This window comes from Ischnura elegans, chromosome 3, assembly GCF_921293095.1.
Source record: "Ischnura elegans chromosome 3, ioIscEleg1.1, whole genome shotgun sequence".
Taxonomy (NCBI): domain Eukaryota; kingdom Metazoa; phylum Arthropoda; class Insecta; order Odonata; family Coenagrionidae; genus Ischnura; species Ischnura elegans.
In genome coordinates this window covers 2,100,070-2,126,402 of record NC_060248.1, presented here as the reverse complement: position 1 = coordinate 2,126,402, position 26,333 = coordinate 2,100,070, and the positions used below count along the sequence as shown (strand labels likewise).

The 26,333-nt window shown below is 41.7% G+C and overlaps 1 protein-coding gene across 5 annotated transcripts in view; it reads right to left on the bottom strand.

The window, feature by feature from the left end:
- Positions 1-673: 673 nt before the first annotated feature.
- Positions 674-26,333, bottom strand: part of LOC124155324 (major facilitator superfamily domain-containing protein 6-B) — a 186,506-nt gene continuing 160,846 nt past the window's right edge. For all 5 annotated transcript variants that reach the window (XM_046529046.1, XM_046529049.1, XM_046529048.1 and 2 more), the window contains one exon: positions 674-1,330. In XM_046529046.1, the coding sequence (XP_046385002.1) occupies positions 1,263-1,330 (68 nt within the window). In that variant the 3' untranslated portion in view covers positions 674-1,262. The remainder of the gene's footprint in view (positions 1,331-26,333) is intronic.

Here is a 26,333-nt window from a genome sequence, read left to right as displayed (position 1 = left end):
AGGAAATTGTAAACTTCTTTGGAAACTCAAAAAATTTGGATAAGGAGGAGGAAGCCCTCACATCAGAAAGCCAGAGGGAAAGCCAGAAGAGAGGTTCCAATATTACAATCGAGTCATTTTTCCTGAGTTTTCCCACTTGGCCCAATTTGAATATGAATGTCTAGAAAATATCTGCTCAATTTAGTTTGTAGATATCGGAAAAGCAGACATTCAGATACCTACAAAAATGACCAGTGATATTAGCTGAAGACGTACAAGATATTTTTTAGATGTGTATTTTGTGCTACCTGGGGAGTGTCAACAGTGGCTGTTCAGAAGTTTCTGCCTGCTCATAGTTGCAATTTTCCATTGCCTTTGTCGTTGCCCTGGAAATTTTTTAAACGATACGAGCAAGCTGCAGAAGATATCCCATGGTTGAGAAGTGTGGCATTTGTCTTAGTGTGCATCAATGATGCTCTTAATGTGCATATGCTGCATACAGCTGCTTACAAATTGGAGGCACACTAGGGGAGAAAAGACAAAAAAGTATAGCCTCTAAAAAAAGGTGATATTTCAGCTGAATTTTACAAGCAAGTAGTTTTTGATCACTCTAGAATAAAGAGGTGGAGGAAACGGCAATGATGGTAACACAATGTAAACCTTCTCTTGAACCCCAGAGTAAATAAGAAATAGATAGAATGATATTCAAATATATTATCTGTCATTTCACATGGACATTACATCAAAGAAAACATGTATCAAAGGTACTGTTAGGGAACAGCACAAATGGCTATTTCTCAGAATGGTTGGAACAGATGTGGCGCTTTAAAACATGGACGTGTAATAATAAAATGAAAAATTTCCTTTCCTAGAGGACAACTTTCAAACCATGCAATTGAGATAGGTGACAAAAAGTATAGGCACTTAAGACTTTAACCACTCCTGAAGGACCGTCAGCAGTGAAATATTTCATGGGATGCTTTCTCAGACTGGATTGTGATAAGTAAGCAGAATAAAGTCAAGCAAAATAAGTAAACAAAATACTAAGGAGCCATTTTAAGTATGCTCATTTCTTATTGTGATGATGAAGAATATTACATGAACTAAAATGGAACTATTCACTAGAAGATTGCATAAGATTTTTCCATTAAATTAATAACAAATCATGCTGACACTGCCAATTCAGTATCATTATATGCCAAATTTTTACAAGCTTTTTGTTGTTATTCAGTCATTTGTCCTTCTGTGCTCCACACCACAATTGTTGTTTTTTGTGGGCATTCTCACTGGGCACCATTCGCCCCAGTTCCCTCCTCTTCCGTGACGGCTGCAGCTGAGTATCCCACAGGGACTGCAAGAGACAAAAGGAAGGAGGAATTATGGCATCGGCATGAGCAGCATTGCCCATCCACTTGAGAAAGCACTGCAGACGACACTACGCACTGTGGTGGGAATGAGAAGCACAGTTCTTCAAGGGCATCCACACCTGTAGAGTTGATTTGCACGATTTAGAGCCAAACGTCTGTGCTTACGCTTATATGCGAGGCTTCAATAGCCACATTTTTGTTGAAAAGCTTACAACAGTTGAGGAGCACTCCCAAGAGAGGAGCCAATATTGCTGATTAACTACAGTGACAAATCTACCGTAATCATAAATCATATCGTAGACGGCATAGTATCTAATTCCTATGCATATAGTATCCATTGACCATGGGGCATACTATGCCACTCTCCACTTATCGTCGATGGACACTATCCATGTACGGCCTGTCGATGAAGCGTTTACGGAGCAGGTCAATGTGCGTTACGAAGTGCATACGAAAGGATACTGAGCGTGCAGGAATACAGTAGCACCAGTAGCTATGCCATTATGCCAGCAAAGAACGTTGGGAATTAGAAGTTCTCTGAAAGAAACAAGGTCCAAAGTACTTTTATTTATTAAAAGTAAATTCTTATTTATTTTCACACTAAATTAGACATTACATAGCCCATGAGCATTGTGAAGCTTACCTGGAGCCTGAGGAAATAAGATTTTTTTCAATAAAATTTCCCAATTCAACAAGATTATTGACACATCTGCTATTATTATGATCAAATTCATCAAAATGCAAGCAAAAATGTACCTATAGTTCAGCCTCAGCTACAACCTCAGTATAGCCTCAACTTAAAACCTACCCGTACCAGGTGCTAAATTATTATAAAAATTATTTGGGATGAGTAAAAATATCTATGTCACTTCAGTAGATGTATCAACCTAATAAAAAATCTGTAGGTCCTGCCAAATCCCCAGCATAAACATTTGTACAAAAAACATGCTATCTCTTAAATCACAACTCAGATCTTACTTACTATGCATGATATCATCATCAATAGGAATTTTAGAGGTAGGAAAGAAAAAACACAGACATACAATAAATATATAATATACTTTAAAGAGTCAAAATAATACCAGCAATTTTCTCTTCTAACCCAAATCTAACTTGGCGAAACAAATATTCTTATTCTCTTTCTAACAAAAATTATTTTAAAGAGCTCTGATAGAAGACAAAATAACTATGATCAATAGTTTCCCCGATGAATATCCACTGTCACAACATCCACATCCACCATAGATCTAAAAGTCACTTCTACTGCTATGTCTTCTGGACGATAGTTTGGTAACTGAAGTCATGGTAGCCTCCACCAATCTGGGCACCTTAAATTCTACATGAATTGTCTTCCCTATCTTCTCGTCCAATGCCACTGATTATTTTCTGATATCACAAGGTGTGAAGTGAAGCTGACATCCCTAAAATTAATAAATAAGAAAGTAGTACCATGTAAATTACTTGGTCATTTCATTTCCAATTTTTGGCATTTCTGCATGAGAAATCAAATTACTAGGCTAAGAAATATAGGAGACAATTGTATACCTCAATTTATTTTTATTTAAACCATAGCATAAAATAATTTGAAATAATGGAAGCCAAGGTATAACACACCAAAGGGCAAACTAAGAAAGAATATTCCATTCTATAAACTTAGCTGCTTATTCCTAGTAACTTCTTTAACCACACGTTAACCGAACGAAAGAATACAAAAAAGACAACTAAAATGCTAGAATTTTCAAATGAATAGCTGCCAAAATTTTTTAAATCACCACTTTCAGTACCAGAGTCATTCATCAACATCTCGAAGCCACTTCTAACTAGAAATTACATCCAAATAATTACAGCAAGAAAGGTTACATACCTTACTTTTTATCGTAGGGGTGAAATTTTCTTTTTTTATCACCCAGATGCACTTCTTCTTCAACTCAGGATCTTTTGGAAAGCTAAAAACTTGAACTTTGGGTCCAGTCCCACAGTTTCCTTCACAACCCGGGCAATAGACAAACAAAGGCATTTAAAAAAAAAGTACTTCACAAAAACGTTTCTGAAGCCGAGTGAATGAAATTAAAGAATAAAGGAAACTTCACTATTCCCATAAACTCTAATTTTCACCAACTTATCCACAAAAATCCCTGAAATGTGGTGAGACGTAACGTAAACAATGCTATCTCGAACGGCAGTCACTTGCAATCGGGCCTTCTTTCTAGGTGGCTATGGCATCACCCATGAAAGAAGATAGTCCTAGACCGGATAAGAATCATGTGCAAAGGGTATATTAGTATCCAGATATGAACTGTATACCAGGGTGTCATATATTAATTCACGAGTTTTTAGCAAAGGCGTATGTGATAAAATCTTATCAATGCATATGAATTTGCCAGTCCCCTTATGTCATTTTAATATATTTCTTTTGTCATTAAAGGAAATAAAGAAACAAAACCTTTTCAGTAACTTCCTAAGCACAATTTGTTGTATGTTGATGGTCCGCCCTTGTATCCAGATACGTAAAATTCCTGTGCCGTCAGGGATATACCATCTCAATAGAGTGATCAATGCCAAGCATATACATGAAGGACTAAGTGACTGGATAGAGTAGTGAATGATCCATCCTGCTAGGACCACAATGAAATACACGCAAAGAGAGGAAAAATCTGTTTTCATTGCACTTGGGCATCATCCCCTGGAATCCCTTGTCAACTATCAAAAAGAAAATGAACACAGAGATTCAGAGGCGACTCAGAAAAGATTTCCATCATACATATTTGGGATTGAAAAAAATTTTCCTCTGAAGTATGTAGGTGTAAAAGGGTGTGCACAGAGTCGAGATGTCACACATAATGCAAAGGTGAGGAAAATCCTCCGGCAGACGTGAGTCTGTCATGCTAAAATGTAGAGAAATAGATTCAGGGGTCGAAAAGTACAGGGCGTTTAAAGCAGCTTCAACAGATGGAACTAGAGATGGGTTGGTTCCACAGCCCGGTTCTCGATACTGCCGGTTCTTGGCCTGTGGAACCGGTATCGAGAACCAATCGCAAAAAGTCAGTATTTTGGAACCAGCTCGGAACGGTGGCGAGGATTTGAATTAGGCGCCCAAAGCCGAAATGGTCTGCAGCGTATTCAAGGCCAAAAAGTGAAAAAAAAAGATAAAAAAACGCAAGTATTATTTACCGATCACATGGCGTCCACGTTTTTTTCCCCCTTTGAGAGTTGCTGTGCATTTGAGGGTTCGTCAGTTTGTCGCTCTCGCCAACATTGTAGCATTTCGGTAGCCACGGCCGCTTTTAAACGAGCTGACTTTTCGCCAACCACCGTCCACGGCACGGCACTGTTCTTTCAACTTACCATTGGTCTCTACTAATGTCTTCAAACGAGCCGAACCGCAACATTGACAGCACGGCACCCATTTCAATCCGGCCCGGCGATCCGCCGTCTACGGCGTGAAATACAGACGCTACATCGAGGCCGCTTACAGACGAAATAACTTTCCAGTGGCCGCCGTTCACGTTAAATTCAGGCGTTTTTCAGACAATAAGACTCTCTGCAATGCCATGTGCCATGCCGTGAACAACGGCCGGCAGAAAATCATTACATCTGATAGCGGTCTCACAATTAAATCATGTAATTATACAGTAATTCTTTGAAATGCAGGTAAGATGCGTTCCTTGAGACCTTGCTCGTAAGTTGATAAACCTACGCTAGGTATCAAAAAGTGCGGTTATCCTGCAGAATGCAATACTGCATTGCAATCTTGCGTTAACTCACGGCCGCTCCATTTATCCATGGTGTCACTGTACCAATGTGTTGACCAGTTTATTGTTGAGTCAGTGACGGCTGGTGGTAATTTATCTAGGGTGTGCATTAGAGCAGATATAGGTTGATTTAATTATATTACGTTAATACTAATCCACGAGCATCATATTTCGTTGTAATAGAATACATAGCAAGCAAAACATATCACTGGTACACTCTACCTTTAAAATTGCCTGAACAGAAATAATATTAGCATGTATGAAAATAATTATTCTCAACACACCTTTACAAGTGATGGTAGTTGAAATTCATTCTCTTTTCCTTACACCCTATGAGGAAGTAGTGTAGAAAACGGCCATACAGATGGCTCTGTAGACGGACTAGGATCCTGGGCGCAGGTAGTGTAGGTGGCGGCTACACCACTACACTACCTGCTAGTCAGTCACCAAAAATATGCGCGTGTGCACTCGCATGGTTTTGAGTCTGCTCCCATCGCCCCTTTGAACAGCAAATACCCCCCCCCCCCCCCCGCTTACCTCGTCCCACCAGAGCTCCCTCAAGCGATCGCACAGACCGAAAATGCGCCCGGCATGATGCCACGGGATCGCACACTTGTAGAGCGGTGAATTCGAAAAGGAGATAGCTGTAGCTTTCGGAGGCTCATGTTTCTTGCATATGCAGACAGTACTTTTATCCTTCTTGTTGCAAAGGAATAGTTTTCTTTTATAATTTATTCATCTTTGGGTGTGCACTTGCTAACATGCGTATACGCACGCGCCACCACTGTGTTGAGGTTATAAGAACTGTGACAGTGACGTATGCGAATATGTTGTCAATTTAAGTAACACCTTACGCTACATCGCAGAATACAGAATACATTTTGAACTGAATCACAAGTTACAACAAGTTAACGGATGTCCTAAGAAGCTGGGGGAGTTTCGCTATTGATCCTGATACTATGCTAACTTCATATGCATTATGTACACTGTGCTTCAAGCTTAATTTGCGCAGCCCTTCAAAATCAAAATTGACCACTATTGCTTTCAGTGAACGCCTGTTCAGTACTGCCTCTTCAGGACTTTATGAGAGAAGCCCACTTCGTAGGTGGAGCAAAATGTACAACTTCAGAAATCATGGGAAGTAGGAGACAAGAACCAGCACAAAACAAATGCCCATAAAAGAAAATTGGAAGGAATTTCATTTTGACGTTACTTCTTTGGAAATAAAACATCTGATATCTTAAAATAAACAGTAAACAAATGCAAACAAATAAAATATGGTTAAATGAAGTGGATTTTTCTCATTAAAAATAGCAAAAGTGCATATTGAATTGAAAAATACCTCAGTTTTAACAAGGTAACCGATGAATAAACAATTTTCTGAAGAGCATTGTTTGCATCGTCGACAATATCAATTTTTAAAATCATTCCATGGATTCATTTCTAGTGCATGAAACAGTATTGTTTGTGTGTATTGTAAGTAGATCTATATAGTTTTAGTAATATGAAAGCTATACCAGTTATACAAAAGCATAATGAATTACTCATCGATAAGAATGGAATGATATCATTATAACTTACGGAAGGTAATGTTGTGATTCTTAAAAATGATTTTTGCTACAACTGGCACTTCCAGTTATGAATTCCAATAGCATGAAAACTTCCATATCAGACCTTATTCTCAACTAATTGCATTGATATGCAGGGGTGCCGACTTAGAAAAAACATTGGGGGCCCAAACCAGGGATCTTACCCTGGGAAATTTTATGAGTATTGAGTTTTAAGTTTTTTAAGTATTTTAGAAGATTTTTAGATTTATATGATCAACATTAGAACCCTGGTAACTTTAATCTCGATATCTGGACACTCCGGGGAAAATTGGCAAGCCTGACTCATTTTTTCTCACAACCATAACAAATTTTTGAGGGGGCCCGGGCCCCCTCAGGCCCCATGGAGTCGGCACCACTGCTGATATACCATTAAATTGATTCATTAATGTTAAATAATGTTTCCCCAATATGGAATGAGTTTTTCATTATTTTCTGCTTTGTACTTCTACGAAATAGATGGTTCTAGGATGATAAAAATACCATCCCAGTCTATAGACAGGAGCAAAGAGTTCCTCTTATGTACTCTATGCAATGAAGAGACCAAACTTAGACTGAATAACAAACCCTGAGGCCATTGAGCCAACAGACCACCAATTTGGGTGCTATATATTAGGCAGCCACGAAACTTTTTCTATTCCTATTTTTTAAATAAGCAAAAAGGTGGAAAATGCTTAATTCAAAGAAGAATAGAAGTTACAGGCATCGAATAGCATCAGATATGAATGAATGGCCATGGATGGATGCAGTCACTTCTTTACAAGTGACAAATAAATGTAAGTCTGTTGAATGAAAGGGCATTTAAAACCAATGTGGCCAGCAACAAAAGTGGGATGAGAGGACGAAGAGAGCACGGCCGTCCTTATTCAATTAATTATGATGCATCGTAAGTTTATGTCAGTTTTTCAGTGATCCTTTCGTTATCCTCATTAATAATGCATAAAACTAAACAATACTTCTTGCCACAGAGAAATCACGGAAATATTAGGGAAAAAACACAAGGTCGTGTTTTTCCTCATGGTTGTGTTGGGTCGGCACCAACTAATCACCATGGCCAATCCGCCACAGTAAGTATTTGGAACAAATTTAAATATTTTACCAGCCACTCAGAATCAAGGGAATTGTTAGCATTGATAATCCTCGTAGGGGCGGAAATAATAACATCCGAGAAAATTATTCCCTGAGCAGTGCCGTAATTCCCAGGAGTGGGAGTGTAGACCCAGGTGCGTCCACTTCAAAAGCAATGCAAGTCTCGGAGCCCAACGCAGAGGGACCCAATGGAGCAGATGGGGGAATGCCATCTAGTGAACTTCCAATTTAAATAGAAAAAAGGCGATGGAAAGATGGCTATGGCCCTGAGAGACGAGATGGCCAGCCAGGCAGAGGCACAGAGAGACAATTTTAGACTACTAGTTAAGAGATTTAAAAAAATAAGGCCCTCAAGGCAGGAGCTCACGCTCAAAGAGCTGAACCATCAGAACCATCCAAATGCATGTTCCTCAGTAATGTGGCAATTAATGTGCACAAAGTTAAACTTTCTTTGGATCATGGTTAGAAGCCCATCGCTCCTCTCATCAAGCGAAAATGCATTACAAAATGCCTATCAATGTGTAAAGGAATGATTTCCTGAGCGAAATCTATGTCCACGTCCCAGGGGCAGAAAGGCGCAGCGGTACTTGCTCCCTTCTGCTCCATCTTCGGAAAGGCGCAAGAGGAGCACTGCGGTGGGAGCAGAAGTAACTCGTCCACTTTTTGTCTGCCAAGGTAAATGCAAAAGCCGATGAAATTGACTTGACCAAAATATCTCTGCTTTAAAATATTGGAGACAGGCAATTAACAAATGAATGAAGGAATGGCTGTACATATTTGATTCCCTCGTCCCATTGCCAGTTGTCGTCCCTCAGAAATTTCCCCCCTCACCACCAATTGGGTCTCCCACATAACCTACAACTTCATCCACATCTCGCCTGTCCTGAAGGGCTTCTGCATCCCTATCTGGATGATCGTCAAGCAGTGGCTCGTCAAAACCATCCAAATCATTAACATGTGCAATATCGTGCAAGATGCAGCATGAATGGATGGTCTATTACCAGCTCTACCGTGTCCCTTCCTTTGAGATGGTAGAGTTGCTGGAACCTCTGCTTCAACCATCCGAATGAATGTTATTTAGTTATTTGGCAACTACTGTGAATGAAATTAGAGTTTCCTTGGGCTCTTGTTGGGTGCCAATTATCCCTATATCGTGTAATCAAATATTGGGAGCACTGTCTCCCAGTAAATAACCCTGAACTGAAAGATACAAGGAACATCTTATTGGATTTTGAAATCATATTTCCAAGCAATCATCATGCAAAGAAAAAGTTTTGCAATATGATATCGGGAAAAGCCCATGCAGCAGGTAAGATTAGTATTGAAGCAAAGTTTCCACAAAAACAAACCTTGGCAAAAATAAGGAAACTCAGGATGGATGGAGCTATTCTTAAAAACTCTAGCGTCATGTACAGACCCAGGATAACTAAGAACAACATCAATGAATTTGCCCTTTTCATTAACTATGGCCTGGGACTGTACAGAAAAGTACTTCCTCCTGTTTACAGTCGATTCAGGATCTTCCACTGGCTTATCGATTCGGAAATTCACTCCATCTATTAAAGCTGTGTATTGAATGAAAATTTTAATACTGTTCTCATTGATGGAGCACATAAATGCATAAGGTACTTAATATTAAAACTCATTACCAATCATGTCAGAGAAGCCTTTTCTCTCTAAGAAATGACACTTGGAGGCATTTTTTCATCATTTGTTGTCACCTTAATTACATCAGGAGCCATACCCAAAATAAAACTATTAACTTGTTTTAATATCGAATTTAGGCTACTGAGGCTAACATTAAATCTGTCCGTAAAATCCCGGTAGCCAGCAGCCTCTTGACCAACATGGATGCCACAGTCTTCGGAAGTAATATAAATTATTGTTTCAAATATGTTATAAAATGAATCATAACTGCCAACATTACTTCGTAAGGATAGACAAGGAAGATGAGATATTCACAAAAAATAGAAAGGCTATATTCGTTCTACTACCAAGAATATGAATATCAGTAAATAAATAAACATGGATCAATCCGGCTAATTACAGCTGAGTATCGCAATATCTCATTACCTCTAACACGCACCCTCAATAGGGTAGTTTCCTTCATCAAAGGAAACAAAAGGCATTGATTGTGATTCGTTACCCACCATTAGTGTATTCATGATATAAAAATTATTTGGTTTAAGAAATCCCAGTGTAAACGAATGGCAATAGTCAATTTTAACCACGTTTGAAAAAGGTCAGATTGGCGCCCATGCGATGCCACTCCACTTGACGTCACAGGGGCCTAGTTTCTACACGAGTAGATAGGAGTTTTACATCATCTGAGAAAACCAATGCATGCATGAGGCACAGAGCTCAGGGAAACATCTCTTCATAATCACCTATTAAAACTGCCTATGGTTGGAAAGTTTCCTTCTTTTGATGAGGCATTAATAATCCTTATTAAAGCCAAGCACTAACTGCTAGCAAGGTACTCTGCTACCTGCTAGCAGCCTGCATCATATCAGTGCTCAAAGCCTCACTCCAAGGTCACCTCACACGGCGACAGTGGGAACCAGAATGACGTCACACGGGGTTTTCCTAGCATTCATACTTGGCCGTCGCATTTTTGCGCGCTAGAAAATTTTCAGTTTTCATTTAATTGCGAAAAATAGATATCGTCATTTAAAAATCTAAAAGCGTGAAATGCATACTCCAGGAGTATGCATTGCGCATCTTTCAATTTAGGCAATAAAAAAAATGATAGGAAACCACCATATTCAGGGAAGACATTGTTATCTTCATCATCTCTTGCTCCCTCCAGGATGTTTCTCAAAATCAATTCACATGCCATATTTGAAAGTCGAGCATTCGCTTCGCATGATATGAGCTTCTCTGCCCCCTCTGATGATGTCCTCTTGCTCCTTCAATCCGGTTCAAGAAAGTACAGTAGGGGCAGCGATTCGAACAAAGATCCTATATCACAGACAAAAACGCTTGACTCCTTCGTAATGACAAAAAATCTGATGGTCTGCATTCCTTTCATTTAAGTAATGGGATTAGGAAAACTAATGCCAATTCATAGATAGAGCAAAAGATAGGCACTTTTTAAAATAATGAAAAATAACTTTTATGTAGTTACCTATGAAAAGCGATTGACAGTTTGAAAAAAAAACATGATATGCACTTATTGTACAAGATACTTTTATTTTGTGGCATTTTTTTTAGTGTTCCCCCCCCCAAAAAATTTCTGGTACCCCAGAAATTCCTCGAACTTCCTCAGAACTTATCCGCAGAACTTCTCCTGCCAAGGACTTTTCGCGCTAAGGTTTTTTCGTGCAAAGGATTTTTCGCGCAAAACGGCCCTGTAGCAAAATGCCCTGTCTCGCAAAATCCTGTCTCTGCAAAATCCTGTCTCTGGAAAATCCTGCCTCTGGAAACCCTGCCTCTGGAAACTCAGGCTCTGGAATCAGCCTCTGAAACAGCCCCAAAACAACCCCGAACCAACCTACCTGCAATCCAAGACTTATATAGGACTACTGCGGAGGAATACTTAGTCCTTGGCAAGCAAGGGGAAATCGGTGCTAAGGCCTTAGTATTGCACTTTGGAGTGAGAAGTTTTACCATTGTCCTATCACAACTCTCTCTCCCTCCAACACCTCACCCCAGTATCTCCTTCCCCTCCATGTGTTCCAATGAACTATCCCTCTGATTCGACTGATGTCTCCAACCCAGAAGTTGAGGGGAAAATTCTGGCTAATATGCTGTTGTCTCAAAACCAGGGAATGCTGTTTTGCGGAGTGGCCGTTCTACAGGGGCAGTGACGCACCAGTGGCGCAGTAGTTGAATTCGCCTGGAGTACCCCCTCCGCCGCTTGGAAAAACCCCTCCCCTCAAATCCTGTCTCGCCTTGCATAGGCAACCTCTCTTCTGCTCGTGGCCTGGTCGTGGACGCATGTCTAGTGAGACATGGCAAATTTAGAGCAATTATTCTGCTGGTATTTAGCTGGTAATGTTTCCTTTGGGATCATGAATTACTATCATTGTTTTCTGTAACACTTCTGATTTTGAATACTCTACTTTGAATAGATATCGAACGATAATAACTCGTAAATTATTTTTTGAAATTATTTTCTTGTGAGCTGATTTTCTTGTTTGTGGAGTCTTTCCCTGATCCAGCATGTGACCGACGGTTGGAGTTTTTCCCTATGTCTGGGCTTACGTGAACAATCAACTAGATTTAACGACGTAACGCCACAATTTCATGATAATGTGACTGAGTTTCACCATTTCCTTGGTTTCACAAATATGTACACAATCACATCAAAACAGTCTGCCCACAATGCAAATGTGTGATTGCAAATCGGTTCTGCTACCAACACACACACATGCTACATCACATTTCAATAATTCAAGAAAAATCCACTAATGATATAGTGGCTCACACCAATAAAAATAAGGGAAAATAGGCTAATACTATCATTAAAAACTGGAAATTGCTATCATTCTAATATTCATCACATATAACTTATAATCATACTGATTTTAAGCCTTACATTAGCCAACGTAAGTGGGACAGGTGAATTCTCTCACTAATATTTGTTGAAATGGTTCATATACTTGAATTAACAAACTCCACATAAAACTTCTTGATACCTTGATCATGAAATAACGTCTTTACGGTGAATAACGGAGGCAAAAACGCAACTGACAATCTTTACATCACAGTCAGACATTTCTCGATAGCTTAATAGCACTGCTTGCAAACCAATTATAATGGGACACTCATAATTACAACTCTTTGCCAATATTTTTCAACCTTGCCAAACTTTGAGCATTACAACCACTGGCACTGTGATTATCAGCAGGAGATTATTGGGAGTTGTCACGTTGAAAATAACAATATTTTGGCACAAAAGATGTTCATAGAAATCTCCAAGCAGCAAGCAATAGTTGTCTTCACCTTACAATACAAGCAAACATAGTCCTGTACGACAAATTTTCCTGTACCGATGAAGAAATGGATGAAGTTATAGTACATGAAAGCATGGTGGACGTTAGAAAACATCAACATTTTTCTAATAAAATAAATGAATGAGGCATCGTCCATAACATCAACTTGACGATTTTTCAGCAAAAACCAAAAGCCAATATATCGGCACCTTGAGCGTCTAAAGGTTAAGCTTTGATGTGTGGGGAGAGTTGGCTTTGATTTGAGTGAGATTTCGAGGACTATCAATGCAGCAGAGGGACAAGGGCAGCAACAGCGGCCTTCAGTTGATGCACCCTCTCCACATGAATTTTTTTTCACATGAGTTTGCTCCTCAAAGTATGCCTTTTTCTGCTGTGGGTACACTTGTGCAGCCACAGGAGACTGTCTTCTCGAGAAATTAACATGGCTTCACTCCTAGGCATTTGCCATCCACCTTCATGCATCTGCCCAGTCTATATGTGCATCCACCTGCCACTGCAGATATTCAGCCGTGGTTCAAGCCCTGGTGCCAAGTCAATAGCATTGTTGGTACATGAGAAATTTTCCACAATGGGAATGTAAGGAAGATCGTTTAATTAGGTATAGGATAACTAAGGTCAGGGAGAGTAAAGCACCCTGTGGCACACAGGAGGAGATTGGAAAAGTTCCAAAGGCTGCGGAATTGAAGTGGACTTTAAAGTTTCCATCCAAAGTACAAGACTGTATAATCAGAGGTAGAGATGGACAACAGGAAATTTCAAGGGAATGCACAAACCCAGTTAAAAGCAGTTTCCAAGTCAAGGAAACCTGTAATGGGAAAATAAAACCCACTAAAGAGCATCGCAAGTCCTCACTTGGAGGTATATACCTCGAAATTCCATAAAATACGATGAAAATAGAAACAGTACTAATTTAACTGACTTGTTAGATGAATTAAGTTGGGATGTAACTGTGATTCTCCTAATTACAGTGGAACTTGGTTAATATGATCCTAATTAGCACAACGATTTCTCTCAGTCCTGGTACCATCCGAACAAAATACAGGTAAAACTATTTGGTTCGCATATTTTCAATAGTGGCGCTTTCCTGGGTCGTACGCTCAATTATTTGCCATGACACAACCTGCAAGTTGTTTCCTAGTATCTTCTGAAGGTGTTTAAACCTTCGAATTCATTAGCTATTTTATTACCATCAGCCATAGACCTTCTTACTTTCATCCCACACCTCTCCTTCTACGACAGAGTATGAGCCTTCTACTAAGAGTATGTGCGTCAGTATTGCGGGAGCAGACAATGCCTTGGATCGCCATGCGAAACTTAACGCAAAAATACTCGATCGTGATACAAGAAATAGAAAGCAGACTACATTGAACAAATTTTTAAAGAGAATTTAAACTGTAAAATACAAAAATGTGCTTGTAATAATCTTTAATTGCGTTATTAATCGTATTAATAACGATATATCAATCAATATGGTTTTATTCCAAGGATGAATGCATCACTGCAGTTGCTGTGATTTATGGTAAATAAAGTTTTGCCAATTTTTATGATGTTTTAAAACAACCAAATGATATACTCAGAGTCATCATCATATTCTCCAAGTAGGCAGTGAGAAGGAAGAAATTACTTAGCGTAACTTGTCCTCTAAATGCATATGTGACAAATCACGGGAGAATGACAACGTTTTTAAGTAATTGTCACAGGGAAATCTATTAAAACATAGGGATTTTCAATCACATGGTATTGTTTTGGCAGTTCAGTGCTAATTTTCTTGATTTTAAATGTGAAAAGAGTTCAGAAAGGCGTTACTACAAGAACTTCAGAAAGTAATTGTAATTATGATGAATTTTCCACGGATTGCAATTACCCCAATTTCTATAATTTACTTCCCTGGTTAGCATGTTCATTTTTTGTGGTCCCTTCACAAATGTACTATAGAAGTTCTTCTTTACAAGAAAGAAAAAAAATTGTTTCCACCTTTTGACTCAAACTCAAGTGAAAGAAGTCAACATAACCATACAATTCTTCATCTATCCACACAACTCCATAAGTGAACAAATGAAAATGCATATACTGAAAAGTGGCTGATAAAATTAATATCTTTTTTTAATCAAATACATAAGTGAGCGCTGCTTGACCTATGTAGCATACTATCAAAGAACACTGAGATGATGGCATATGCAGAAAAGTAAGGTAGGGAGATAATGCAATCGGCACTTTCCTAGAGAGCATACAAAGCATTGAAAATATAATGTCGGATATTTTTTGTGAATGTTTGGGCAAAATTGTGAGGTAAAATACAGCAAGATACACATGAGTGTTCTTCTTTTCGCATAGAAGTCCACTAGTAGCCACGTGGTGCTTTGTGATTCGCTTCACCTGTTCTGCACATGGGCCCAGGGCAATTGAGCGCTTGGCATTAATTCTGCTTGCATGCCAGGGAGTGTGTTTGGCCTTCAGGTCGCCATGGCAACTATGAATGGCTGGATTGTTAGACTAAAGGAGCCACTACATCTTTTTGAGTCATTGACTTTTTGGAAGATGTATAGAAAGATAAGATCAGCCCTCCCTATGACTGTGGGGAAGGAAAATTCTTCAGCCTACACCTCATCAGGACATAAGTCACAATCTTTACTTTGACTCCTGTCTGATTAGAATACTCTCCTGGATTCGCTCAACCTCATTGGACAACAATGTAAGTAAACCAGGACCAGCCACGGTGAACATGATGGAGTCTCCTGCAATGTGGGGGCGAAGGATAAGTGATCCTATGGCAGGCTAGTGGGCCTTCGGACTTGCTGCCTGCCAAGATCGTCATGCGTGGTGTAGAGCCACATCCTCCACGAGGTGCACCTGGTTTTTGCAGAACATGACGGATCTAGACCTGGCTGGTCCATAAACTGCTCCCTTCACTACGGTGGACCCCTGCACCACGGTGACCACGGCTGTGGGGCGCAGGGTTAGACGTCTCTAGCAGGGGTGACTCCGGAAACCAGGCGACCTCCGGTTTTATTTAGCCTTACTCATACAAGCGGGGCTCTTATGGGTGGACCTCTAATACCCTAGCTACTCGTGGGATTTAAATGGATACAAAATCAAAATCTAAAACTTCATCGGAGGCTGTCGCAAGGCAGTCTCTGCCTTTATCTGGGCAGGAGGAGGAGGTCCTGTTGATGAGCCCCTGTGGGGATCGAGATGGGAGTAACTCAACCGCCCTGACAACAGGGGGCCCTTCGGGGATCCCCATCAAAGCTGGCCCTACTTCCGACCCCTTGGGGGAGGAGGAGAGCTTATTATCAGACTCCTCGGAGTCGACACTTAAAGAGGCACCCCATACTCCCATGGCAGTGGAGTCCAACTCTGGTGCTTCCACTTTAGGGAGTGTGGCCTCTGATATGAGGAGGCTCTTCACCGAGAGCAAGAACACCGCTAAGAGGGATAAGAGGTTGCGGAAGAGGGAGAGGCAAAGGGCTGCTAAGGATGCCAGGGGATCTGCGTGCCACCCCTGCGAAAGGGTGTACTGCTGGGGACAATGTACCCAGCAGGGGCCCCGAGCGGGGTGCGGTTGGTGCGGAGACCCCAAAGGCTGCGGCAAAATGGAGCCGAACCCCTGGAGACACTCCATCCAGCGAGGTGCGGGAAAACAAGAGGGTCAAACCCTCATATGCCGAGGTCACCAAGGACCTCAAGAGGATGGCCATCGTTCCTCACAACTACCCGGTAGGGGTGGCGACGGAGGAATGGATTACAGTGATTGAGGGGCGGCTGGAAAAATTCTGTGACGCTGTCTCAGAGATCAGGAGCTCCCAATCTTTATGGGCACCAGGCTTATCAACGGAGCCATAGAGGTTGCTTGCTGCAACGACCATCGGCGTCGTGGCTGGTGACCGACACCAAACAGATGGGACCTGTACAAGGGACCATCTGTAAATGTGTTGAGGCGGACACCCTCATAAAGAGGAGGAGACTGATGGTCTGGGTCCCAGGACACAGCAAGCCAGAGGTCAAGCCTCTACAAGAGAGACTTAAACGTGTCAATCCTGGGCTTAACATCAGCCTTTGGAGGACGTACGACAGTTAGGTGTTAGCAAAGGGCACCCGATTCATTTTGGGTGTTGATGAGCCATCTGCTGACATTATATCTGGGCCCAACTTTCAAAAGCATATCGGCCTCAGCAAAGTTGAGGTTGCTTTCTTGGGAACTGCAGGGGGGGCGGATAAACCGAAACCCCCTGCTGAAGAAGCTGCCTCAACCAGCAAGGAGGGAGTGGAGACGTAGCCATGGCAGGCATCCCTATGCTCCAGGCCAATCTCCAGCACTCCAAGGCTGCCTCAGGGGTCCTGCAAAGGATCCTTTATGAAGGTAAGGTCAAGGCTGCTCTGATCCAAGAACCATGGGCTTCCCAAGGGAGTATCAGAGGCCTGAGTACAACATCTGGTAAAATGTTTCATTGTACCAATGTTGATAGACCAAGGACATGTGTCTTTGTTAATGGGTTGAGAGCCATGCTCTTACCTCAATTTACCTCCAGGGACCAGACGGCAGTCCTGCTGACTCTGGGGACTGGTGTCAGCATGAGGAGGATTGTGACCTGTTCCTCCTACCTACCGTATGACTCTCCGGAGCTGCCACCGACTGTGGAGTTGGAGAGGTTGGTAAGTTACTGCAGATCTAATGGTCTAGAATTACTAGTGGGGTGTGATGCTAACTCACATCATTTTGTGTGGGGGAGCAGTGACTCCAACGATAAAGGCAGAGCCCTAGTGGAGTACCTCATGTCAACAAACCTGCAGGTGCTCAACAGGGGCTCCTTACCCACATTCTCCAATAGTCTGAGGGAGGAGGTGTTAGATATTACCTTTTGCACCAATACACTGGTGAGCTCAGTGGGTGAATGGAGAGTGTCCAACAAGGTCTCATTGTCAGACCACAGACATATTCTCTTCACTCTTATGTTCGCCGCTGAAAAGCGAACCACATACCGGAATCCCAGGAGCACGAACTGGGTAATGTACCGAGACTATTTAAGGGATAGCTTGTAACAGACCATTCCCAATAAATTTAACAAAGTGGAGGAGATTGATGCTGCTGCGGAACATCTGCAGAAGTGCATCATCACCTCTTATGAAGTCAGCTGCCCGTTAAAAACCAGGAAAGAGAGTGGTAATCCACCCTGGTGGGGAGCAGAGTTAGAAAGTCTACGAAAGGAGACAAGAAAACCCTTTAATAAAGGAAAGAGAACCAGGTTACCGCAAGATTGGAAACCTTTAAGGACACCCAAAGAAGGTACAAATCAGCGATTAAAAGCTCTAAAAAGAAATCTTGGAGGCGCTTTTGCGAGAATGTGGAATCAGTTCCACAACTCTCAAGATTTCATAAAATCATTGCAAAAGACCCAGAAGCCGGAGTAGGGTCTCTTTTGCTTCCCTCGGGAGAATGTACGTCTTCTGACAAGGAAGCATTAAAACTTCTGTTGGAGACTCACTTTCCTGGCTCCAGAGAGTCGGAGGAGATGCAACAACGGAAGCCTCCCACCCGTCCGGCTTGGACGGACTGGAGCTTGGCCTCCACCATCGTAAAATATGACATAACAAGATGGGCTATAATGAGTTTTAGCCCTTACAAATCGGCCGGCGAAGATGGAATTTTCTCGGCACTTCTACAAGAGGGACAGGGGCTGGTATTACTCCCCATGGTAAGGATATTCCGCTCTTGCCTTGCATAGCGGAGAGCCACCAAAATTGTCTTTATCCCAAAACCAGGGAAGACGGACTACACTTTGGCCAGCTCATTTAGGGGCATTAGCTTAATGTCTTTCCTGCTGAAAACGCTGGAGAAGATAGTTGATAGATATATCAGAGATGGCCCCCTTAGGGACTATCCTCTGCATCCACATCAGCACTCCTACCAGAAGGGCAGGTCTGTGGAAACCGCACTCCACAACCTAGTCTGCAGGTTAGAGAACGTACTGGAACATGGTTTGTATGGGTTTGGAGCCTTTCTAGATATAGAAGGAGCCTTCAACAATACATCCTTAGAACAAATCTGCCTGGCAGCAGACAGGCATGGAATCCATAGACACATTGTGAGATGGATTAGATACATGCTTGAGCAGAGAACTGTTACCGCCAGCCTCGGAGGGAGCTTGCTGACGGTGACTGTGACAAGAGGGTGTCCACAGGGTGGGGTGTTGTCCCCATTACTATGGAATATGGTAGTTGATAGTTTACTGTCAAACCTCTACAACACCGGTGTATTCACACAAGGATATGCTGATGATATTGTGATCTTGGTTTCAGGCAGATTCCTAGACACAGTATGTTAGCTTTTGCAGAAAGCCCTGGTCAGAACAGCCCAGTGGTGTTCCGAAACAGGACTCTCTGTTAATCCAGAGAAGACCAATCTTGTTCTCTTCACTAAAAAGAGGAAGAGAGAGGGATTTACTTCCCCTTACCTCTTGGGAAAGAGACTAACACCGTCCTCATCGGTCAAATATCTTGGGAGTCACTCTAGATTCCAAGCTCAACTGGAGAGAGCACATGGATAGCAAACTCAAAAAAGCATGTGCCTCACTATGGACATGTAGAAGAGCCCTTGGCAAATCATGGGGCCTTCAACCCAGAGCCATTAGCTGGTTATATAATGTAGTGGTGAAACCCAGTTTCCTCCACTGCTCAATTGTATGGTGGAAGAAGACCAAACAAATTACTGTTAGGAACAAGCTTAACCACCTACAAAGAATGCCCTGTATGGGCATCACAGGAGCAATGAGGATGACTCCAACCTTGGTGATGGAAACTCTGCTGAACCTGGCCCCACTCTATGTGGAAGTGGAGGTCCATGCAAGAGCCACGTTATACAGATTGAGAAATTTAGGTATGTAGTATGACAGAGGAAGTTTCTCTGGACACAGACAACTGTGGACGGGACTGAGGGAGTCTGGCACCATTTTTGGGATGGGGTCGGATTCCATGATGGCTACGTTCAATTCTTCGCCGCCTCTTTTTAAAACCCACTTTCCAAACAGGGAATGTTGGGCAAAAGAAGAGGGAAAAACCCTTCACAGTGGAGCCCAGGTGTGGTTCACGGATGGCTCCATGAAAGAAGGGAAAGCAGGGGCAGGTGTTTACAGCCAATCCCCCCTAGGAGCATACATGTTCCCCTAGGAAGATATGCCAGTGTTTCAGGCAGAAATTTTTGCTATTCTAACCTGTGTGCACGCCATTGAGGAGAGAGGTCTCTACAAGAGACCAATCCATGTATGCACCGATAGTCAGGCTGCTCTAAAAGCACTGAACTCACCTTGGTGCAGGTCTAAACTATTGGCTGAATGCTACAATGCACTCAATATTTTGGGCAGCTGTTGCAAAATAGAACTTTTCTGGGTACCGGGACATTCAGGTATCACCGGAAACGAGAAGGTAGATGAACTGGCCAAGGCCGGCGCTGAACAGAACCCAATTGGCCCAGAACCAATTGTGCCAGTTGCCCCCTCAATGGGGATGGCTGCAATTAAAGTTTGGGGATCAACCCAACACTCAAAGATCAGGCGAGAAACACCGGGACTACGTCAGGCAAAAACTCTTATAGGAGATCTCTCTCCTAGACTCGAGAGAAGACTTCTTCTTATGAACAGAAGTCAAGTGCGGACGGTAGTAGGCCTCCTTATGGGACACTATCATGTAATGAGACATATGCACCTGCTGGGGGTAACAGACTCAGATAGGTGTAGATGGTGTGAGATGGGAGAGGAAACAACCACCCATCTAATATGCGAGTGCCCCGCAATCATGAGGACTCGATACAGACATTTGGGCTCACCTTTTATAGAGCCCAAGGAAGTAAGAGATCTTCCCATTGGGGACCTTTTGTCCTTCGTCAAGGATATTGGACTCTTTGGGTGATCCAATAACGATGGTTAGCACAATGGACCTACAGGTCCAAGTGCCCTGGGAGCTGATCCCCCACCGCATAAACTAGTCTATCTATCTATCTCCTGCAATGCGCAAATGAGTGGTTCACAAACTGCTTAACTGCACCGCAAGGGTGCATCACAATTCAGAGGCCACCATTTGACCCCAACACAATGAATCCAGCACAGCAGAGGGCAGCAACGCCACCATCCCCCAATGAAGAAGCCACTGCATGGCTGTATAAGCTGCACCACTTGCACGTGGCCATGGCATGCGGAGTCAGAATCAGCCTTCCCTCACCTGCTCGCTCACCCACCCGCTTCAATAGCGAGGCCTTATTCTGTGACCATGAGCACCACTGGCAGCCATTCAAGGCGTTACGATTCAGACATCCACATCCTCAGGACCCCCTCACATGCCTCCAACTGGAGAAGAAGCAGCCGCAAGCATGAAGGCGAACGGATAGCCACCAAAATTACCAGCCAAGGAGCTGGTGGCAAATACCTAAGTGACAGCTTCATCTTTATCCAAAGAGAGGAAGTGAACTAAGACACATGTCACCGCAAATTCTGATGGTGGAATTGAATAATCTGGAAGAGAAGCAGCGCCCTCCGGTCAACCTAATGCCCATCTACAATAAATCAGACTGAAAGTAGTTGACTGCTTTCATCAAGTCAGTCGTGAAGGGAGAATTCATTCTTGACACATACAGCTCCACTTCAAGTCAATACGTCCAAAGAAGACGCAGCAGTGGACACTCCACTCATAAAGGAGAAACTAGCAGCTGACCACTCTTTTCTCATCAGAGAATGACTTTGCCTCCACCTACAGCCATGAACTCTTTAAAGAAATTACCTCATGGACTCTTCCCACGAGAAATCACTAGATCACAAATCTCCAGCAGCTCGCAATTACAGCATTAGGATGGACTGCTGGGAAGTTGACGGACCAAAAGAAGTTTGGACCCATACATCCGTGACTTTCCCCATTCGACCATGACATCTGCTTCGACTGCAACTGCTTCAACCACTCCATCATGCACTACACCGTGAACCACGCTGTCGGAAGTGCACCACGGAGCCCAACAAGAAACAGAGCTGCATTTTCATCCGTGGAGGCCACCCGGCTATGAAGGATTTGAAGCGGCCACTCTCACACGAGAAACGCCAGGAGCAGCACCAGTCAGAAGGCAAGGGAGCGGGCTGACAGGAGCGCAGCCAACAGAAGCCATGGGTCAATAGTCTGTCCCAAAGGGAGGGTGGTCCACTTCAACACTTCCATTTACACTTGAAAAGCTAAAAGTTACCGCATAAGCACAAACGTGTAAGAGGCACACCCCTATTTTAGGCATCGGAGCTAAAGAAAAAAAAAAACTTTTTGGCATTTTTTTTATCCTATCGTGTGGGTGTCTGCCTGGACTTTCGACAGTCATCAAATTTTCCACTTTCAATACTAATAATTCACACGGCATTTTTCAGCTAAATTTACACAATATGTATGGTGCTCGGAGATGAGTAGGTAGATATTCACTTGTTGTCTTAACCTTATGATGCTTACTAGGGACGGTCGGATCGGATACCTCGGATCCAAATATCCACTGATAATGCCCTTCACCTTATACTTGGGATCCAAATTCGTTGAAGAAATAGAATCTGGATCTGAAATTTTAAATAAATGCTTTCGTGAATGCAACGTCCCATAATTCCCAACGTCCCACAATCAATTTAAAAATAACATCTCCCTCTGAGTCAATATATCTTCAAGTGCAAACAAAATCAAAATGAGCAAGGGAAACTACAATTTCACGAGAAGCAGGAGTGGTGCCACAAACTTTGTCATAAAACTTTTGAAAGTGACCGTACATCCTGTCTCGTATGCATATCCATTTTGGAACATTGGCAGCAAAGAAGGCAATATGTAATTTTGAGTTCATTATTTCTGGCTTTCTCAAAGAAGATTTTTAATTGGTCCTGCAGCCTCTTCTCCAGTATTGATTCTTCTGTGAACTAACTGCATTCCGCACACATTTGTAGTCATCATTATGGTCCATGAGAGAAGACCCAATGTGAGACACAATCTTCATAAATTAACTGCACTTCTTATAATGTTCTTTGCTACATTGATGTAAGTTGATGGTGGCACTCTCATTGAATTGCAGGAATTCACCGTATAAACATTAGAGTGGATCGCTTTGTATAAAATTCATTTCATCATGGCTCATGAAATACATTTACATTTCAACTACATACTAGCAACATTTCAAAAGCCCAAAGATCAGATTATGAGCACATACTATCTTTAAGACCACAATTCTTGCCAGAAGCATACAAAGACAAAGCTATAGTCCATCTGCATGGTTAACTTATATGTAGGTAGAGGTCCGTGAAAGTGGTTTTATTTTTTGCTGAAATTCATTTTAAAACCATGTGATTTCGGTGTTATAGAAAATCTTGGTGGTGTTATTATAATGCTACAATTTTACAATGCTACAATCCCACGTTTATAGGTGTTTTATTATTTTATGGTACACATTTCATGAATACTAACACTTTCATTAAGCATTTTACAAAACATTTAACACGTTCCATGCGGGTGGCATCATAAGATGTCACGAATGTCTTCCATGGGTGGCGGGTGACATCATAAGATGTCATCAGCTGTACATCGTTTCATTATTTTTTTTCGCGCCCGGTTTTGATCCAGAATTTCTTTTTTCAACGCAAGTTAGTAAATTAAAATTTCTTCTTTTCAATGGTATTATCCGTTTCTGAATTCTTTTACATCCTCCACCTCTTATCTTTGTTTTTTTTCACAATTTTTTCAATATTTTGGGTCATGCTCTTCGTCATCTCATGTTATTTTTTTCTTATTTCTTTGTTATCATTGCCTGAAATTTGTGTATTGATATAACGACGGGCAGGGAGGAACTCATAGGTGTTTCACCTGGTCAATATAAGCTTTATGGTGAGTTTTTTTCCTCGCTCCTCCGCTCCAATGCAGCACACAATTACCGATCCGGTGTTTATAAAACATTAGCAGCACATGATAATTTCAGCTTCCTCCGCAGGAGGTTTTACATTGTTTCTTATACCTCCCTCACCTTACCCCTTCCGTCCATTCGAATGAAGAGTCCATTTTACAAATTGTCTGGAAAATTCTCTGTTCTGGGGCTTACAGCCGGAGGTTGAAACATTTTTTCATTGCTACCCTCACTCCACACATGCTTCCTTCAAATGTTAGTCACAAATGGTGCTCTGTCCTACCACACGTCATTCTGATTCTGCACCTCAGCTCAAGAGTTCAGCTAACATACGTGCTGCCGTGAGATATTGTGTTTTCGACTGTAGGCGTTCGAAATGCACAGGAAGAAATATATCTCCCATTCAGAAGATACCACCACAACCGTGCTCAATTCTGGTAAGTGTTCAACACTCATTCTATCATGTTCAGTAGGATAGATATCTTAATAATGTATTTATATTCGTATAATAAGGAGCAGGAAATAGGAGAAAGAGAAAGTTGAAAGAAGATGAAAATGGCAAGAAAACTGAAGCAGAAACAGGACCATCTGTCTCCGGTGAGTTTCAATATCTGCGAGTGCAGTTTGGAAAATGTGGAAAAATGAGCAGCCTGCTATCACACGGATGCCATTTACTGGTTGTCCCGGATTGAAGGAATCCCCTGCTGGCAATCAACCACGCGATTATTTTGACCTCATAGCCAATGAGGCATTTTACGACCTCTTAGTTTCAGAAACCAACAGGCAGGCTGAGACCCTTCAATCGTCAAATGTATCGCCACATGCCAGAATAGCCGACTGGAAACATATGTCGAGAGACGAATTTCAAAAGTTCCTTGGTTTATTGTTCCACATGGGAACAATTCGGCTTTATAGAATCCAGGATTATTGGAAAAAGGATGATTTATTCAATTTAACATGCTTTTCACGGTACATGCCTCAGGATAGGTTTCTTGGTATTTTGCAAACGCTTCATTTCGCTGCAAATCCTACGGAAAATGAGCCTCTTCCAGAGAACAAATTGTTCAAAATCAGGCCATTGATTAGGTAATCATTTTCAAGATAGAATGCATGCCATTTATTCACCCGCTAAAGATTTATTGTTGGATGAATCAATGGTTTTATGGAGATGCCGTCTGATTTTTCGACAGAACATGAAAGGAAAACGTCATAAATATGGGATTAAAATTTATTTGTTTACGGAAAAATCCGGAATAGTAATTCGAATGCTGGTATACACTGGGTCTGCAGATAAGGAAGTAGGAGGGTAGGGGCACGTAAGAAATGTAGTACATAAACTACTTCAGGGCCGAGAGGGTTTTGGCCATTCTGTTTATTTAGATAATTACTACAGCAGTGTGCAATTTTCTAGAGAACTTCTGGGAAAGGAAATATATTGCACAGGCACATTGCGGGTAAACAGAGCAGGGAATCCCAAGGAAATTGTGTCCCAAAAAATTAAGAAGGGTGAAATAGTAAAGCAGTGGAGTCATGATGGCATCTGCGTCTTGAAATGGAGGGACAAACGGGACGTTTTGGTCATCACCTCCGAGTATGGGAGCCAGTTGCTTTAGGTCCCGAACGGAAAAGGAATAGTGAAATTAAAACCGGAGGCGATAGTTATGTATAACAAATTTATGAGAGGCATTGATCACGGCGACCAAATGCTATCATATTACCCCTGTGAGCATAAATCGGTCAAGTGGTATAAGAAATTAGGAATACACATCTTTCAGTTGATCATTATAAATAGTTACTCATTATATCAAAAATAAAGTGGACACAAAAAAACACTGTACGAGTTCCGCATAGAGCTAATACGATCCCTGGTAGGAGCACAAACAGGCCCTACCTCACGTCCATCCACACCGAAGCCCCCCGAATCTCATCTTCCCGCTTTCTTTCCTGGCGACGGGGGGAATAGACAGAAACAAAAGCGATGCCACGTTTGTCACACCTAAGGAGTCAGGAAGACCGTCACCACTCTCTGCCCAGATTGTCCGGATGAGCCCGGATTATGTCTTCGTCCCTGCTTCATTGAATATCTTGGGAAGATGCCAGAGAAATAATGAAACTGTATTTTTAAGTGTAATGAAAAACTTACTCTTTATTTTGTATGCTATTTTTTGATAAGTGCTATATTTATTTTTACAACAATGTATTTTACTTTAAACTAAAATAAAACATTAAAAATGTATAATAGTAATGGTTTACTTTCAAAAAGCATAGTATTGGTCATGCAGAGAAAGCTTACAGCAAATTGTTGGAATCAAAAAAATTGAAGAAAACTGTGTATTCTTCTTCATCGACTTATATTGCTTCCTAGCTTAGGCTTCATCGGAGTATTACTTTCAAAGGACCTAGCCAATCGGGTTCTCTACTGTGAATTGCCAAATGTGCGGGAAAAAAATGTAAGTTTGCTGTAGAGAACCCAATAGACCATTGCCCGACCCATTGCAGTGTTTCTAGTCATTTGTTTTGTTCTCGATATGCAGGAAGCTAAAAATACTTCACAAAATATTGCAGTTTAACTGTCAAAATTATATCAAGTACTTATTATTATTTAATGGTAGCAACTAAAATTGAAATGAACTTTAGAATAAGAAGGGGTTTGATGCAATTTGAAAAATAGAATTTGCGGTCATTGGTGT